The 17752-nt window shown below is 43.6% G+C and overlaps 1 protein-coding gene across 4 annotated transcripts in view; it reads right to left on the minus strand.

Annotated features, from left to right (window-relative positions):
* The window catches only part of Vps13d (vacuolar protein sorting 13 homolog D), a 223505-nt gene that overhangs the window by 187090 nt on the left and 18663 nt on the right, over positions 1-17752 (minus strand). For all 4 annotated transcript variants that reach the window (XM_029475921.1, XM_029475919.1, XM_029475918.1 and 1 more), the window contains 13 exons: positions 16462-16578; positions 14126-14230; positions 13138-13308; positions 12693-12793; positions 11288-11456; positions 9610-9711; positions 9248-9449; positions 8523-8702; positions 6009-6139; positions 5205-5280; positions 4629-4799; positions 3438-3568; positions 1738-1870 (listed from right to left, as the gene is read on the minus strand). In XM_029475921.1, coding sequence (XP_029331781.1) covers positions 1738-1870; positions 3438-3568; positions 4629-4799; positions 5205-5280; positions 6009-6139; positions 8523-8702; positions 9248-9449; positions 9610-9711; positions 11288-11456; positions 12693-12793; positions 13138-13308; positions 14126-14230; positions 16462-16578 — 1789 coding nt within the window. The remainder of the gene's footprint in view (positions 1-1737; positions 1871-3437; positions 3569-4628; positions 4800-5204; positions 5281-6008; positions 6140-8522; positions 8703-9247; positions 9450-9609; positions 9712-11287; positions 11457-12692; positions 12794-13137; positions 13309-14125; positions 14231-16461; positions 16579-17752) is intronic.

The following is a 17752-nucleotide window of genomic DNA, read 5'->3' on the forward strand; positions in this document are numbered from 1 at the left end:
ATGTAGGAGATGTGTTGCTTTTTCTTCATATGGGTCCTGAACAACTTGAATGGGGGCTATCCCAAAAGCTATTGCCTGTATGTGGGATATGTTCTATCTGGGCTGCCTTGTCTGGCATCAGTGGGAAAAGATATGCTTAGCCTCAAAGAGACTTGAAGTGCAGGGGCAGAGGGGAAAGGAATAGCCAGGGATGCCCAACAGGAAAAGGGGAGAAGGGATGTGGAAGGACTGTGGGAGGGGTTACTAGTGGGGGGCAATGAGTGGGATATAAAGTGAATAAATAAAAAAATTAATTAAAAAAAGAAATGGGGCTGGTGAGATGGCTCAGGGGGTAAGAGCACTGACTGCTCTTCCAAAGGTCCTGAGTTCAAATCCTAGCAACCACATGGTGGCTCACAACCACCCATAATGAAATCTGATGCCCTCTTCTGGTGCATCTAAAGTCAGCTACATTGTACTTATGTATAATAATAAATATTTGGGCTAAAGCAAGCAAAAACTGAGTGAGCGGAGTTGATCCAAGGGAGTAGGGCTGACTGGAACAGAGGTCCTAAAATCCAATTCCCAACAACCACAAAAAGGCTCACAACCATCTGTACAGATACAGCATACTCACATACATAAAATAAATAAATATTTAAATAAATCTTTAAATAAATCAAATAAAGAACGAAAGCCACAGTGAGACACTGCTCCACAGTCCCAAGGCGGTTATCATCAGATCAGATAACAAGTAATGAGAGGATGTGGAGAACTAGAACTGTCACAAACCAGGGGCATATAAGCCATTTGGGAAGTAATCTGGTAGTCACTAAAAATGTTAAACATAAGGCTAACACACAGCCCAGCAACTCCACTCCTGGGTGAGCATGTAAAAGAACTAAAGATCTATATTGCCACAAAAACATGATGTGACTGTTGGCAGTGGTGTTATTCAAACAGTGGAGTTTGGGGCAGTGTTGCCGATGTTTACTAACCAAAGAACAAGTAAACAAAGCCTGCCATATCCAAGAAGGGACTAGTAAAAGCCATAAAAAGAAATATGATACTACATACACACATACACACACACACACACACACACACATACTAAACACACACACATACGTACTAAACACTACCACCAACATGGGTCAACATTGAAAGTAGTATTATTAAATTAAAAAGGCAGACATGAAAGGTGACATGTTCAAATATTCCATAAGTATGAAATGTCTAGAACAAACAAATGTAGAGTCAAAAATAGATTGAGGTTGGTTGTCAAAGCAGAGCAAGGAGGGATTAGAGACTGCCAGTGGGTTTAGGTTCAGCCTGGCTGAACTGGATGTTTTGAAATGTGAATTATACCCCAAGCTAGTATTAACAAAGCAACAGGTGTACTTTGGAGGGTTTTTGGTTGGTTGGTTGGATTGTTTTGTTTTTGTTTTGTAATGTGGTGTGTGTGTGTGTGTGTGTGTCTACACACATGTATGTATACCACATACATGCCTGGTACCCACAAGTCAGAAGAGAGTGTTGTTTCCCCTGAAACTGAAATTAAGGATGGCTATGAGCCACTGTGTAGGTGCTGGGACCTCAATCCGGGATTTCTGCAGAGGCAGCACGCACTCTTAACCCCCAAGCCATCTCTCCAGACCCCAAACTTTAGAGCTTTAAAATGTTATGAAAACTTTCTGTCCAGTTTTCCATGTGAAGCACAGACAGACAGGTGGTTGTTTCCTTACACTGACACTCTACCTTGGGTGTTGGTTAAAAGCATTCTTCCAAGGTCCACAACAACCAACACGGGATTCTTGAAGGTGAAATCATCTGGAAATATCACTTGAGGGGCAGAAATGTCCAGTCGAACAGTCCACCGCTTACTTTCCTCCTACAGACGTAAAATAAAACTCAGTTGCAAACTTGTTGTAACCCTGGATAAAGGAGGCAAACCAGAATCAATGGTGGTGACCTTAGCTGTGACTCACAGCATTGGGGATATGGATCCTGAAAAGGCAACCCCAGCAGAGCGACAAAGACACCAACCCACCCACAAATCTTTCAACCCAAAATGTATCCTGTCTACAAGAAATGCAGGCACAGGGGATGGAGCCGAGACTGAGGGAGTGGCCAACAGGTAGCTGGCCCAACTAGAGACCCATCACTTTGCACACACCAATCCCTGACAATATTAATGATAATTTATTATGCCTGCAGACAGACTCGAAGCAGGAGAACCACAAGTTCAAGCCTAGCCTGGGCTATGCGATTGATTATATCACTGCTAACCCTGACTGTCAAGGAGCTTTATAGAGGTGTCCAAGCATCCCTGAAATCCCACCCAGGATGCCAGTCCTTGGGAGTGCAATATAAGACACTTAACATTTGCTGGCTGGAGATATTATCATAGGCTGATATTTGAAGAAGAGAGGAAAAATTAGCAAACTATTAACTTGATTGAGGAGTTGTCTGTATTGACTGATGATTCCTGGATTAAGAGGTGTTTTGTTCATAATTTACAGGTCTGGTGCTGTGGCAGACGCCTTTAAATTCCGGCACTCAGGAGGCAGACACAGGCAGATCCATGAGTTCAAGGCCAGCCTGGCCTAAGAAAAAGAGTTCCAGAACAGCCAAGGCTACACAGCGAAACCATATCTCAAAAACTAAAACTATATATGAAAAATAAATAAATAAAATAGAAGAAAAAAAAAAGAAAAGACCCTTTTTTGTGAAAATATAAGGAAGGCACTAATAACCATAAGTTATGCTGAAACACATACACTCACACACAGGAAGTCAAGACTAATTCCGCATCTCCCCCACCCCCATAAGTTCTTAGGCATTTGACTTGGAACACCAAGGCCAACCTCCGACAGCTGGTTCCACAGGGTTCAAAAGCAGCAACACTTGTCTAACAGCTCCACTACTGCCATGCCTAGACAGTACACTATCAGAAACTCCCTTTCTGGACAATTAAGCTGTTTCTTGCCCTTGAATCAGCTGGACACACAGCACCACAAAGTCACCATACTTGTAAATTAGGCCTGGAGAAAGTCACAAGCAAGTCTGGGAAGTACCCCCAACACTCAGAAGGCAGAGGCAGGGTGATATCTGTCAGTTCGAGGCCAGCCTGATCTACAAAGGGAAGTTCCAGGAGGGCCAGCTACACAGAGAAACCCTGTCTTGGAAAGAAAACAAAATTGAATACCCTCAGAGCAAGGAAAGCAGGATCTGGTCAGTATCATTCATTTCTTAATTAGACCACTAATAGAAAAGACATAAGCCATTTAAAATGCTAACTACAAGGATATCTTTCTATCTATCCACCCATCCATCCACCCACCCATCTATTTTGAGGGTGCATAAGGGATATGAGCAAGCCTATATCCTGTAAGTCGGGAGCTTGTCAGGAAACATGGTGGCCTCCCCCATCCCCAGAGTCATGTAAGGTCACTCACAATAAAATCTCCCACAAGCAAACGGTCAAGGGTCTGTCGGATCTCAGCCTTGGTCTGCACCTTCAGCTTGTCATATTGTCTTCGGGCTGCTTCAGCTACCCTTAACTCCAGCTCAGACTGATAACCAAAGCCTGCAAGATCGGAAAGGCACAAGATGTCAGCTTGCAAGTGACTGAGCCAATAAAACACTGTCACTTCTGCCCTCGCCCACAAGATCCACTGAAGTGGAAAAAAGAAATCAGCAACAAACTAGATCTTTCCTCTGAGATGACTTGCCACAGTGACAGTAGGGAGAAGGCTTGGGGGAGGAGTGGACAGCCTGAGGACGTGGAGGCACATGAGGAAAAGGCACTAACTTCTTAGAATCCCGAAAATTGGGGTGTGGGGGTGGGGGGGGGGGCTGGAGAGATGGGTCAGTGGTTAAGACCACTGGAGGTCTTCAGTTCAATTCCCAGGAACCACATGGTGGCTCACAACCATCTGTAATGGGATCTGATGCCCTCTTCTGGTATGTCTGAAGAGAGCAACAGTGTTCTCATATATATAAAATAAATAAATAAATCATAAAAAAAAATGAAAAAAATAAAAAAGGAATCCCTAAAGCTATTTCTGAAAACTCCAAACTGCTGTATTTCAAAAACCACACAAAGCAGATTATATTGAAGGCAAAATGTTCGCCAGTTCTGTCTCAGTTACTGTTTATATGAAAGCATCACAACTGTCTACAGAAGCAAGAAGGAAGGGTGCACACAAAGTAAGCCTCACTGCTTCACAAGCCTGCTGTCAGTGAAAGTGCTTCTCTAACTGGCTCAGTCTCTGTAGGGAATAAAGGAAGTCATAAGTGTACCAACAACGCTACTTAGAACTCTACATCACAAATGAACAGAGATGCTGCCATCTAGAAGGAAATTGTTGAACACTCCACTGTAGTTCACCAAGCTAAAACATCCTAGCTGGCCAAAGAAACAGCCATCCCAGGATGAAGGAAAAGTGCACATGGGAAGAGACATGGGAAGGACAACTGGCCAAGGGCACTGACTAAGTGTCCTCACACAGTCCTGCCACTTACTCTGCAGGCTCTTACCACACTACCAGGTCTTTCAAATGCACTACAACCATACACTGCACCAGCAATGACCCAAGAGATTTTTTTCAAAGGTAACATAGGATCAAACAAACAAAAAAGTTAACCTGAGGTATGAACCTTTCCCTTGTAGAAAAAGTCTGCCACTTTTTTAATAGCCTGTGGGTTGTAGATGATGTTCAACGGCCTCGTGCTGACATGCAACCGCCTCTCAAAGTGGCTGTGCGCTGGGTTTCTCTCATAGAGCATCTCAAAGACTGGGTTGTCTGGGTCCGCAGCTAAAGGAAAGAACAGACGATGTAGAACACAACATAACCACCACACCCTCACAGAGGCCTGGGTAGCATTCTGGGAAAAAGACATTTTCTAAATTCTTTTCTAATCTGTTCACAATTATGCAGATTTTTAAAATAAAGCCTAATGAGATCTGGCTCTAATTTTTCACAGGAATCTTGACAGCTAGACTACGTATTTGTTCCCATAACGCAGTGCAAGGCCCAGAGGCCTTACAAAAATACTCTAGTGACACCAGGGGAACAGTCCTACCCAGAGAGTTCACACTGCCTTCAGGAGCAACACAGATCCACCTGGCAAATCACTATGCTCAGAGCATAAATCAAAGTCTACCAATCAGTAATAATATGCTTTTAAAGGATTAATTTAACAAACATATGAAAACTTACCAGAGTATTGATCACTTCTGTCTTCCGATGCAGTTTGAAGACCAAAAGACTGTGAGACTCTGCCTACTTCTTTCTGCTATTAAACACATATACAAACGTACTTCAGCAGGTAAGTGGCACAGTGCCCTACCCCCTTTACTTTGCACACTCTGATCCTTCTTTGCACACATGACTCAACCCCTTTATCACTGGGTTACCACATCCATGCACTACTGTGTCATTTCCCAGAGCAGACAATAATAATTGCCAAATAGATATTGAATATCTATAACTTTTCAAATTTTAATTCCACTCTCCCATACTTTCTAAGAACATTCAAAAAGAAGTACAGACAGAGTGAACAGGTACTCATTTAGACTATGTCTTTGTCAATAAGACCTAAGATCCCGCAGTTGGTAAAGGATATTACTATAAAATTGAACATACATAAAAGAGTGAAGGTAGCTCTCTTTTGGACTCCTAGAAAGATGAGTTTTCACATTAACAACAGCAAGTCATGAGCAGATTCAAGTGTTAGCCTTGAAATGCAGAAAGCAGTGAACGGTGCTCCTGGCATTACTCCCAGGTGGACAGACACATCCACGGCGGCCACGGCATGGGGAGGGAAGAGGCAGAGCGCCACAGCTCACTCCTATTTCCTCTTTAACAAAGGACCTAGTCCCAGCCTGACTCCAATCATCACATGTCAAAGGACTTCTGACTTCCAAAATCAGACATAATTCATTGACACATACATGTGCTAGCCATGCCTCTGCAGTACACACTGACACACATGTGTGCTAGTCACGCCACTGAAGTACATACCGGATTAGGGAAGACCAGGAGAGGAAACATGGTTCCTTCTGTAGCCAGGTCTCGGAGGAACAGTCCACCCAACCGGACTAAAAGCAAGGAGGAGTTTCTTCGGGGAAGAGACTCTGCTAGAAGTTTTACATCTATAAGAGATAAATATAAGAGATGGTACTATGTTCTAAGGCCTAGTGTGCTTTATACCTAGAAATAATGCATTTACTTTACAACGAACTATGTGACAATTTAAATATACATATGCACACACACACACAATCTGTCTGCCTACATAAGCATGCAAAGACTGTTGGAGCTTTCTCAATAGAGTAAACTATTTTGTTTTCTGTTTTGAGACAGGCTCTCACTATGTAGTCCTGACTGGAAGAACCTATGCAGAACCTAAAACTCAGAGAGATCCATCCACCTGTCTCTGCCTCTTGGGTGCTGGGATTAAAGGTGCACACCACCATGCCTAACCTCACAATGAATTTTAAGTAGCGCCTTCACAAGTATGTTTAAGCAATCTGTTATTTCACTTAAGTCTGACAGCTCAGCTCTCAGGATTATAAAGTCAGAGAATTAAGCCTCTGTCTGTCTATCAGTCAGTCTGGCTAAAACACTTTTAAACTGCCAAAGCCTCTTAGATAAGCTGCCATAAAACATGAGATGTCCAAGCCAACATCTGAGTATTTACTTACATATCTCTAATTCAGTCACAGAAAACAAAACACAATGGATCAATATTCTGGATGTTCATGTTCCCTGCTCTCTGAAATATACTCACAAACCCAAACGGTACTCATAGTGCCTCTGTAGTCATTCAGACACTGAGTAGCTGAAGGACTGAGTCACCCAATGTGCATGCCCCGGGGACTTCAACCAGACTGCCTCCTAATGTGAGTTCTCATTCTGTAAAACGTGTCCCACCGCTTGCTTATTTAGGACCTTCTTTTCTCATTTTTATGTGATATGCTTATGATTTTTCTGTGTAAAATAACCCAGGAGGGGCAGGGTTAAGCTCAATGGCAATGTTTACCTGGTATGAACAAGTCCCTGAGTTTTATCCCTAGCACCATAAAATGAATTAATACGTTAACTAATAGTGAATGAGTTAATTCAACACTCCAGTGGAGTCCAGTGTCTATACTGGAAAAGGCCGATACATGCTTTACATAAGAAATGTCTTAGCTCGGCTACAGTACTACAGACCCTGAGCTCAGTGTCGACAAACCAGTGCAGATAGACATTAAACAAGATGTGCAGACACACTCACACTGAGGAAGGCAGGTTTATATAATGATCAGCTGGTGAGTGTGATGATTATAGCCTCACAGACACCTAGCCCTGCACTTCCCCTATAGTTTGAAGCATTCTGAGACTCTTTTGGGATTGGGCAGTGTGTGTGTGTGTGTGTGTGTGTTTGAGGGAGGTGTCAAAAAAACAAAAACAAAAAAAGAAAAAGAAAACAAAGGGTTTCTCTGTGTAACCCTGGCTGTCCTAAAATTTACTTTGTAGACCCAGCAGGCCTCAAACTTGCAGAGACTGGCTTCCCTCTGCTTCTGCCTCTGCCTCCTGAGTGGCTGGGATTAAAGGAGTATGGTACCACACTTGGCTTTTGAGATTTTAATGTATGTGTGTGTGTGTGTGTGTGTGTGTGTGTGTTGTGTGTGTGTGTGTGTGTTATACATCAGTGCCCTTGGAAATCAGAGGTGCTGGGTCCTGTCCTAGTTGTTTTATTTTATTTTCAATTTGACACAAGCTAGAGGTACCTGAAAAGAGGGGGCCACAATGGAGAAAATGCTTCCCTAAAACTGGCCTGTACGCAAGCTTGTCAGGCATTTTCTTATCAGTGATTGATATGGGAGGTCCCCCTATACACTGCGAATGGTGCTACCCCTAGGCAGGTGGCCCTGGGATATATAAGAAGAAAACTGAAGTGGGGTGGGGGGGGGGNGTTATACACCTTTAAATCCAGCACTTGGCAGGTAGAGGCAGGCAGATCTCTTCAAGGTCAGCCTGGTCTACAGAGTTGAGTTCCAGGACAGCCAGGGATACACAGGAAAACCCTGTCTCAAAAAGTCAGAAAAAAAAAGGAAAGGAGAGGAGAGGAGAGGAGAGGAGAGGAGTGAGCAAGCGGAAGAACCAGCTAGTAAGCCACGTTCCTCCATAGCCTCTGCTTCAGCTCCTGCCTGGGGTTCCTGCCTTGAGTTCCTTTGATGATGTACAGTGATGGGGATGTGTAAGCCAAATAAACCATTTCTTCCTCTAGCTGGTTTTGGTCATGGTGTTTTTATCACCACATAGAAATTTAACTAAGACAAATCTCTTTGTGCTGGAATTACAGGCAGCTGAGACCTCATGATATGTATGGGTGTTGGGAACCAAACTCAGGTCCTCTGCAAGAGCAGTCTGCACTCTTAACCTCTAGGCATCTCTCCAGTTCCTATGTTCTCATAGACTCAGAATACCACAGATGGCAAGAACAGTGCTTTGGCACTAGAGACTGGCAGAGGTGGCACTGAGCAGTACCTGAGAACTCGAGCTGCATGAATGCACTCTCGTTGGCATGAGCAGTGCCCTGTTCCTTGTGCAGGAGAGTCACGGTACCCCGCTGTAGCTGCACATTCAGCTTGGCAAAGACGTGATCTCGCTTTGTATAGGTATTCATACATGAAGCATCTGCAGTGGGGTCAAAGAACTCCTCGGTACCTACATGGTATGGGAAAATGGGCTTAAGAGAACACAGAGAGCAAGACCAGATCCCCAGACTGGGATGATTCTGTTGAACCAGATGCCCCTTCTTTAGACAAAAACCTGAAGACAGAGATGACTAAATGACCATGGCCACTACCTACATATGGCTACCAGGCAGTTGACACACGTGGCTGATGTGGCTAATGCAATTTAACTGAACTAGTGCCTTGTTCTATAGGCTCACACTGGCAGTGTGGGATTACAGAGGGCCTCTGCACTGCTATCAAACCTCAGAGCTTATTTGTGAACAGGCTCAGATTTAGTTCTCTAACAATAGCTGCCACTCAGACTTGTCCAGTAATGTACAAAGAATGATGATGGCCATGGAGTCTCTTCCAGATGTGTCTTTCCTCTATCTCTATGAAACAAACCGCTGTCCAAATATGACCTTTACGTCTGGAAATGACCTGTCAAGCTTCTGCACAAAGAGCAGGATGATGCTTAGGACCTAAGCTACCACTCTGGCTGAGAGCTCGTCTACAGATGGGATCCCAGCATACCCAAGATCTCTTCAGGTGTCCAATGCTCATGTGACTCGGCTGTCAGTCCTTCTACCACTTTCCCTTCAGGGCTCTGCTGTCCATACCAGCCGCCCCACCCTGGAAACCAGGACTGCAGGTACTGCAGCATCCCGCTGCCTCCGCTGCCATCTGGATCACCAGGTGAGGTTCCCGGAGAATCAAACTGCGGTTCTCGAAGACTCTGTGGAACCAATCATAAAGAGGCAGACATGAAGACCAAGGGACAGATGCTGTTATGTGTAACTGGTTGCCATGTGCTCTGACAGAAACACAAGCATATCGACACTGAAGGGCTTAGGGTGTGCTGGGACCAAATGACCTTTCCTACACAGATTTCTCACCTCTGCTAGCTCCTCTTGCTTATAAAATCTATCATGAACGAGTTCACGCAGAATCTTCAATTCCTCAAAGCTCTGTTCCTCCTCAATCCGACACATCTCCTCCTGTTTGGGACAAAATGAAACTCAGACACTGCAGCGCAGAACCAAGTAAACACCTCATCAATAAGCTATCCACAACACCTCCCTGAGAAATGAGAGCCGCCTCTGGTTTCCATGGAGTTCGCTAGAGTCCAGCATTTGTTACTTGTTCTCAACAACTCCACCAAAACCAGGGCGGGCAGACAGAGCAAGGAGAACATAATTTGCTTGGGTGGGTGGTGGCTGAGGTATCCTGCTCTGCACGGCACTGACTCGGGTCACAGGCAGCCTAACACATTATTAGCTTATGAGATCAAAGGAAGCAGAGTTATTCTTCCCACCTTCCAAAAGGACGCTGAGGTCCAAGCTCACACAGTATGCATGCTGGCTGCAGCTCTTTCATATTCACAATGAACAAAGGTGTGGTCAATTCAACATGTTTCTTACTAGTTACTAAAAATTAGTAGCAAATACTATTGTGTCATTTTTAGAAAGTAAAGTTACCCATACTAAACAATGTCGAAGTAGAAGAACACACTGAGCTGCTGTCACTCGGCCACCTCAGCATTGATTCAGATACTTTTGCACAGTATCCAGCCTCTGCCTTCAAGAAAGCTTTTCAGACCAAAATGTCTGATGTAATCCACCCTTTTTAGAAGGTGCCCACTGTCAGTAGCCATGTCAGACACAGCAAGAGGCAAGTGAGCACCATGGCTTCAGCTTGTTGGCAGGATGAGTGAGAACTCAGGGGTTCAGCATGACTGCTGAGGACTATCCAGTGCAGAACTGTTCCTTTTTTCTTATAAAACTCAGCAAGAGGAACCACCGTTAAAAATGACCTGAGCCATAACAGAGAATGGTCACAAAAGCAAAACAATTAAGGAGCAAAGCAGCCAATTGCCTTCCCTTCACTGGGAGAGAAAAGAAGACAGTCACAGGAAGGGATGAGGGCAAGACAGGCCTCTGGCAAGGCTGGTTCTAGGGTTTCTAGGCCACAGGTAATTCATATAAGAATTGCCTTCTCATTTGTGGTACCTGCTCTGGCTTCACCTCTATCACCAAGAAGTCCAAGGTCAATCAAGTCAACTAGGATTACAGAAAATGTAGACCAAAAATCCACAGAAATTAGTCACAGACTAACAGACTAGGTTCAGGACTGGAAGAGACAACTGATGAGTCCCTGAAATTCTCCCTTAACTGCATAGAACTGTACCAGGAGGGACTTGGCAGGGCCATGGGCACTTCCTCAGGGAGCAGGAATGAAACCTACTTCTGGCCAAGATGAGGCTCACTACCTTCCAAGAAGTCCTCACTCTACTGAGCCTGACACTAGCCTATGAAAGTGTGCCTCCAACAAGGTGCTTTGCATCTTTAGAGACTCAGTTATTGCTTCAACCTGTGAGAGAATATTCTTAGCTAAGTGTGGTGGCTCATGCCTGTAATGCCAGGACTGTGGAATTAGAAGCAGAAGGATAAGGAATTCAAAACCAGCCTCAGCTACACATAGTCTTGAGGACAGCCTGGGCTACATGAAGTGCTGAATCAAACCCAAACGAACAAACACATCGAGAAAAAAATACTAAACAAGTAGTCCACTCACCTTGTCATCTGCAGACAGCACACCTCCTTTTAACTTGTTGAAATATCTGTCAGTGTAAAACACAGCATCTCGGGCACGATGCAACAAGAAATCCCAGGTCCAACACTTCCTCTGCTCTCTGATCTCATACAAGTTAGCGTTCAGGGCAAAATACCACCATTCCCGACAGCTGCAACAATCCATGACAGTGTGTTACTCCTCCCAGTAAAAACCACTACAATGTTCTTCATCCAGGACAACCTAGAACACTGCTTGCCTTATCTGAGACAGTTCTCATATTAGCCTTTGTCTCTGTCTTGGGTCCTTTTTCACATTAAGCTAAGCTCAATATGCAGAAGAGTGAATCTGCTGCCAAAGAACATTGAATTACACAGTCTGTCAATAACAGCACAGCATGTAACCAACAGGCCTCACCTAGAGCAGTCCCTCTCCAGGGAGGAAATCGCTGCTGGCAGTAAGGCAAACGCCATCTTGAGACAATCACCACAGACTTGACCATTACAGATTTTCAACTGAATTTCTAAAGATGTACATGGAAATACATGAGATCTTTTAAAAGGTTTAACAAGTCAGGCTGGTCACACTTATCACTGTACGTGAAGAGAGGCTTTCTGGCGCAGGAGAGCTGGCAGCAGTTAAAGCACACGCTGAGGCTGGCCATGGTGGCACACACTTTTGATCCCACCACTCAAGAAGCAAAGGCAGGCAGATCTAAGAGTTTGAAGACAACCTGTCCTACATAGGGAGTTCCAGGACATCAAGGATTACATAAGAAGACTGTCACAATCAAATAAATCATACTGTTCTTATAGCGTTCCCAGCAGCCACATCAGGTGGCTCACAACTGCCTTTAATTCCAGTTTCAGTCTGATCCCCATTCCTGATGTCCTGGGCTCCTGCATCCATGTGCACACACACATATACTTAAATATAATTTAAACTAAAATATATTTTTAAGAAAGAGAATTGATGTTTGCTCTGGAAGTCAGAGAACACAACCTACATAATGTGGCCAAGCAGACTGAAGGGCAGAATAAAGGGGGTTTGAAGAGTGCTGCACAGAACAGCCAGACAAGAAACTTCAGCAAGCAACAGCAATCTGCCTGCTAAGTGAAATCAAGGATCTTTTGAGTTTCTCTACTCTCAATCTAAGAGTGAGACTTACCTCAACAGAGACATGACAGGAAAAGCAATAATGACAACAGGCATTTGATGCCCTTTTTGTCCCAAGTATTATTTTTATTTCTATTTCCTCATGGGTAATACATTCACACGTGTTAAAACCTAGCTAACTGTACCAACGTTAAAGCAACTGCCCTTTCTTCTGCAGTCACGTGAAGAGGGCAGGGAGAGCATGCTGCTGTAAGATGCATGCTTTATGGGTGACACAGAGAGGTGCCCTTACTTCTTGGACACGGCCACTTTTGGTTTCCACTTCCGGAATTTCAGCTGCCTCTCCTTTCGTTCCAGCTCCTTGAGGAATGCCATGATCTGCCGGTACTGCAGCTTTGTTAGATAGAGTAAGAGATACTAGGTTAGGATAGAATTGGTTCTTTGGGTCAGGCAAGACCTGACTAGCAAGAACAAGTCATCAATCTGCTGAGAAGAACTCCAGGACCAAAGCATCAACAGGAGGCCCTCTGATGGCCTCTTAGTTCTCCCATGTTCTTTGCTCAGGACTCAAAAAACACCAAATCAAAATCTACACCAAGTCGGTCTGATGTCACATGGGTTCACACCTAACAGACTCTGGCTTGGGGTCAAACAATGCGAGGACACTGCGCTGGGGCTGGTTTTCCTTTACTCCAGCTCCCCACAGGGGGACCGAGCCTCTAGGGAGAACACGGTACCTGAGACAGCTTCAAGGGAATGGTCTCCAGCTGAATATCACATTCAATCCTTGGACTGTGCCTCGACCTCAGAGGCTCCTTGGAGCAGTTCCTTTTCAAGAGGGCAGAAGCGCACACAGGCTCCAAGATGTAGTGATGACTGCGACTCTCCATGCTTCTGGCCATGGCCTCCTGGGTCACAAGAACATGGGCTTACAAAGAGACTAAGCTAGGCTTTTTCTTAGTCCTTCCCAAACAGTGACATTGTCTTAAAGGAACACCACCATTGTAACGTTTAAGGAGAAACCCAAGAAGTTTAGTCCCTTGATAAAAAACTGACCTGCTACTCTGTTCACTTGAAACCTTCATGTTCAGTTCCTACTGACCAACAAAATGTTGACCACTGTGTGTCATAGGCACACAGCAGTAAGAAGCAAGGAATTAGAGACACCGACACATCTTAAAAACAGAACCTTAGCTAGGCATGGCTGTGCATGCCATTAGTAGAAGCTAAAGATAGAGATAGGCAGATCTCTGTGAGTTCTAGGACAGCCTATTCTACATAGTGAGTTCTAGGACAGCCAGGGATATGTAGAGACCCTGCCTCCAAATTAACTTAATTAATATATTTATTATTTAAACATATTAATTGATATTTAATAATTAAACTTTCTATTAATAATTAGGCCCATTTGGTATTTGTGATTTTATTAATATTAACTGAATGTGTTAAATTAGTATGACTAAATATTAATACATTTAATTAATTAAATTGAAAAAAAGAACTTTACATGAAAAAGACACACAAGCACAAAATCCACCGAAGTAGCCTGATCCGAGTTAAAACGCACAAGCTCCTGTGCTTCTGAAGTTGAAACCTTTAGACACGAGAAGCACCTCAGGCAGACTCTCGAGAGAAGATGCTTGTAGAAAAGGAGCACAGAGGACAACAGCCTGCAAATCAGGGTTCCTGAACCGTGTGCCTCAGAAGCCCCAAAGCAGAACGTACCTGTAACTCCGCTTGGGGCAAGTCCCCCAGTAAAGTGCAGTTGACATCCCAATAAATACTAAACTCAGCCACGTCTAATCGTTTCTTTCGCATTAGTTTCTGTACCTGAGGGAAGAATGAGGAAGAAAAGGATGATCGATCACCATTAATCTCAGATATAACTGTTGTTCACTCATCAGGCACTCTACAAGGGACAAGAGATAGAAGACAGTCGGCTCTTATACAGCTTAAACTCCATCCCTGCAAGATCTGGACCTTTGATCTCAGCACTCAAGAGGCAAAGGCAGGTTGATTTCTGTTCAAGGCCAGCCTGGTCTATGTAGTGAGTTCCAAGAAACCCAGAGGTACATAGGCCCTGCCTGAAGCAGGTATATAATAAATAAATAACAAACAAACAAACAAAATCCAATCAATTGGCAATACTAATGTGAACAAATATTTTTAATTATACAGCAATGGATATATAAGATGTTATGAGCAAACAAACAAAAAATATCACTCCGCAGATGTGTGTCAAAATATCTGTAAATCAGCACAAAAGGCCCAATGTCTTCTGGGGACAGTGATTGTATTTCTTAACTAGAACTCTGAATGGCAGAGAAACAGTATGGGTACATGTGCATGAACACATATTTGAAGTGGGAAGTCAGTTAAGTATAGAAATCCTATCTTCATTGGACATGCAAACTTTATATGCCCCAGTACAGGGGAACGACAGGGCCAAAAAATGGGAATGGGTGGGTAGGGAAGTTGGGGGGGAGGGTATGGGGGACTTTTGGGATAGCATTGGAAATGTAATTGAGGAAAATACGTAATTAAAAAAAAATATTAAAAAAAAAAAAAGAAAGAAATCCTATCTTGGAACATTATGAGGGTTATCAGTTTGGACAGTGTCCTCTTTCAAGAAGTCACCAGTGACCACGAGGAAGATGAGTATGTCATGATTTGTAAACACCATCTGTGCAGACAGAATCAGGTTAATGTGAGGCCATGCTGGATAAGTGTAAGCAAAGTAAATGAGTGAGTCCTTTAAGAAGAAAAAGACACAGGAGAGAAGGCCTTGTGAGCTTAGACACAGAGACCAGCATGCTGCATCTACACGACAAGGAACCAGAGCTTCTAGTACCCATTAGATGGAGGGAGGTATGGACACGCTGACCCTCAGGGTTGCAGAAGCCTTCTGACTCATTAGTTTCACATTTCTCGTCTCCAGAAGTAGAAAGTAAATTGCTGTAGGTTTTTTGGTTTTGCCTTAACTTTTGTTTTGTTTTGTTTTGTTCTGAGGCCGGGTATCACTATGCAGCCTTTGGCTGGCCTAGAACTCACTATATAGACCATACTAGACATTTGACTGCCTCTGCCACCTGGGTGCTGGGATTAAAGGTGTACCACCATGCCCTGTTGTTTTTTATTTTATGTGTATGGAGATTTTTGCTTGAAAGAATGTCTGTACATTGTTATGTATTCAGTGTCTCCAGAGGCCAGAAGAGGGTCCTGAATCCACGAGTACACAAAGGCTCAAAAGCCTTTAAGCGACTGTCCTAGTAAATAAAAATTATAGGATTATGAGCCAGGCATGTGGTGCACATATGTAATTCCCAGCACTTGTGATGTAAGTAAGACAAGAGGACTAGAAATCTATAATCTAATTCAAGGTTGGCCATCTCAAACTTTGAAAAGAGCTGTCAACGTTTATTGTATTTGCTGACAGTATCAACTTCCTTGGCCCTGTACAACAGAACATTTACTCTAGCAGAGCTGTGGTGGCATACACCTTTAATCCCAGGCTCCAGAGACAGAGATAAGTATCTCTGTGAATTCAAGGCCAGCCTAGTCTATGGAGCTAGTTCTAGAACAACCAGGGCTACCTAGAGAAACACTGTCTTAAACAACAACAACGACAAACATTTAATCTGTTCTATGGAGTGGGGTGTCGGTTGCCATGTGATATAGTCTTGCCATCCTGGTGGAAGATAATGAAGCCTTGTTGTAAAAACAAAAACCTAAGGGTATACTGAGAATCAACATTGTATCACATCATAAACATGTCACATAATAGCTTCCTGAAAAGAGACTGTGACAGACATTCCAGGCAGAGAGTGAAACTATAAGCAGAAGGAGTTTCCTTCCCACCTCAGCTTCTTTATGTACAAAGCCAAAGCAACTGTTTCCTCTTCCCAGCAAATTAACTTTACTTACCTACATCTAAGACACAGACATAGCAAGGCAGAGCAGCAGCACTCGTGCTCTACACAGCACTCCAGGACAGAGGGCAGAGCCCCAGGCCTCCTAGCATGGAGTTTTATTCTTTGTCTGTGGTCAGATCTCATACTTACAGGCTCATTTGCAGCATTCTGCATAGAAACATTCTTAATGCAGATGCCAAATGCAAAAGGGCAGGAGGGATTGGTAACACCATCTTCAAAACGCAGATGGACATCTTGAATTTTTAACTGCAAAGGGGAAAGAAAGGGGAAATACATTTAGATAATTGTTGTGGGTAAAATCCTCTAAGTGGGGGCCATATACACACAGATAGATATCAGGGTGCTGAAAATTCCAAGGGGACATGATCACAAACCACTCAAGAATAGCAGTTCATTGTGATGAATGTTATCTCAGGAAGGCTGCAATCAAGTCCTTCCAGAAGACAATGTAAACATTTTAACCACAACAATACCAGAGGTATTGCCAGAGAGATGGTTCAGCAGCTATACAAGCCTAGTGACATTAGTTCAATGCCCAGAACCCTCATAAGGAAAGGACAGACACCAAAAAGTGTCCTCTGACCTCTACACACACCCCACCCTTGCACATATAACAACAACAATAACAATAAATAATAATAAAAATAATAATAAATTAATTTTTTAAAAAGAGAGACGAAACAAGTAACATCACTGACTCAACGTAACTGCTCTTGCTTGTCTTGTCTACAAGCCCAGGAAGACCTGCAAGACACATAAGGTCTGTGTGACTCTGTGTGTGTCATTCTTCTTGCTCCTGTGAGTGAGAGACGATACTCTGCTTCAGTGAATTACAAAATAACAATGGGACCTGTAAGTAGCTCAAAAGTAGAGTGTGTGGGGTTGGAGAGATGGCTCAGCAGTTAAGAGCACCAACTGCTCTTCCAAAGGTCCCAAGTTCAATTCCCAGCAACCACATGGTGGCTCACAATCATCTGTAATGGAGTCTAATGACCTGTTCTGGTGTGTCTGAAGACAGTGTACTCCTATATATGAAATAAATAAATAAATCTTTAAAAAAAGGGGGGGGCATCATATGCAGGTGTTTATCATATGCAAGGGCCTGGATTCAGTCAGCAGCATTACAAAACAGAGAAAAAAGATAAACATATAAACATATGTGGCCAAGAAAAGTGTGCGTTTAGCATCATTAGCCATTATAAAAACACAAACTAGGCCACGGAGATGATTCGGTGGGTAAGAATGCTTGATTTGCACCATTGCATACACTAGCAAGATTTTGCTGATAGGACCCTGATAGAGCTGTCTCTAGTGAGACTACGCCGGGGCCTAGCAAACACAGAAGTGGATGCTCACAGTCAGCTAGTGAATGGATCACAGGGAGCTAGAGAAATGGAGGAGCTAGAGAAAATACCCAAGG

The sequence above is a fragment of the Mus caroli genome, chromosome 4 (assembly GCF_900094665.2).
Source record: "Mus caroli chromosome 4, CAROLI_EIJ_v1.1, whole genome shotgun sequence".
Lineage (NCBI taxonomy): Eukaryota > Metazoa > Chordata > Mammalia > Rodentia > Muridae > Mus > Mus caroli.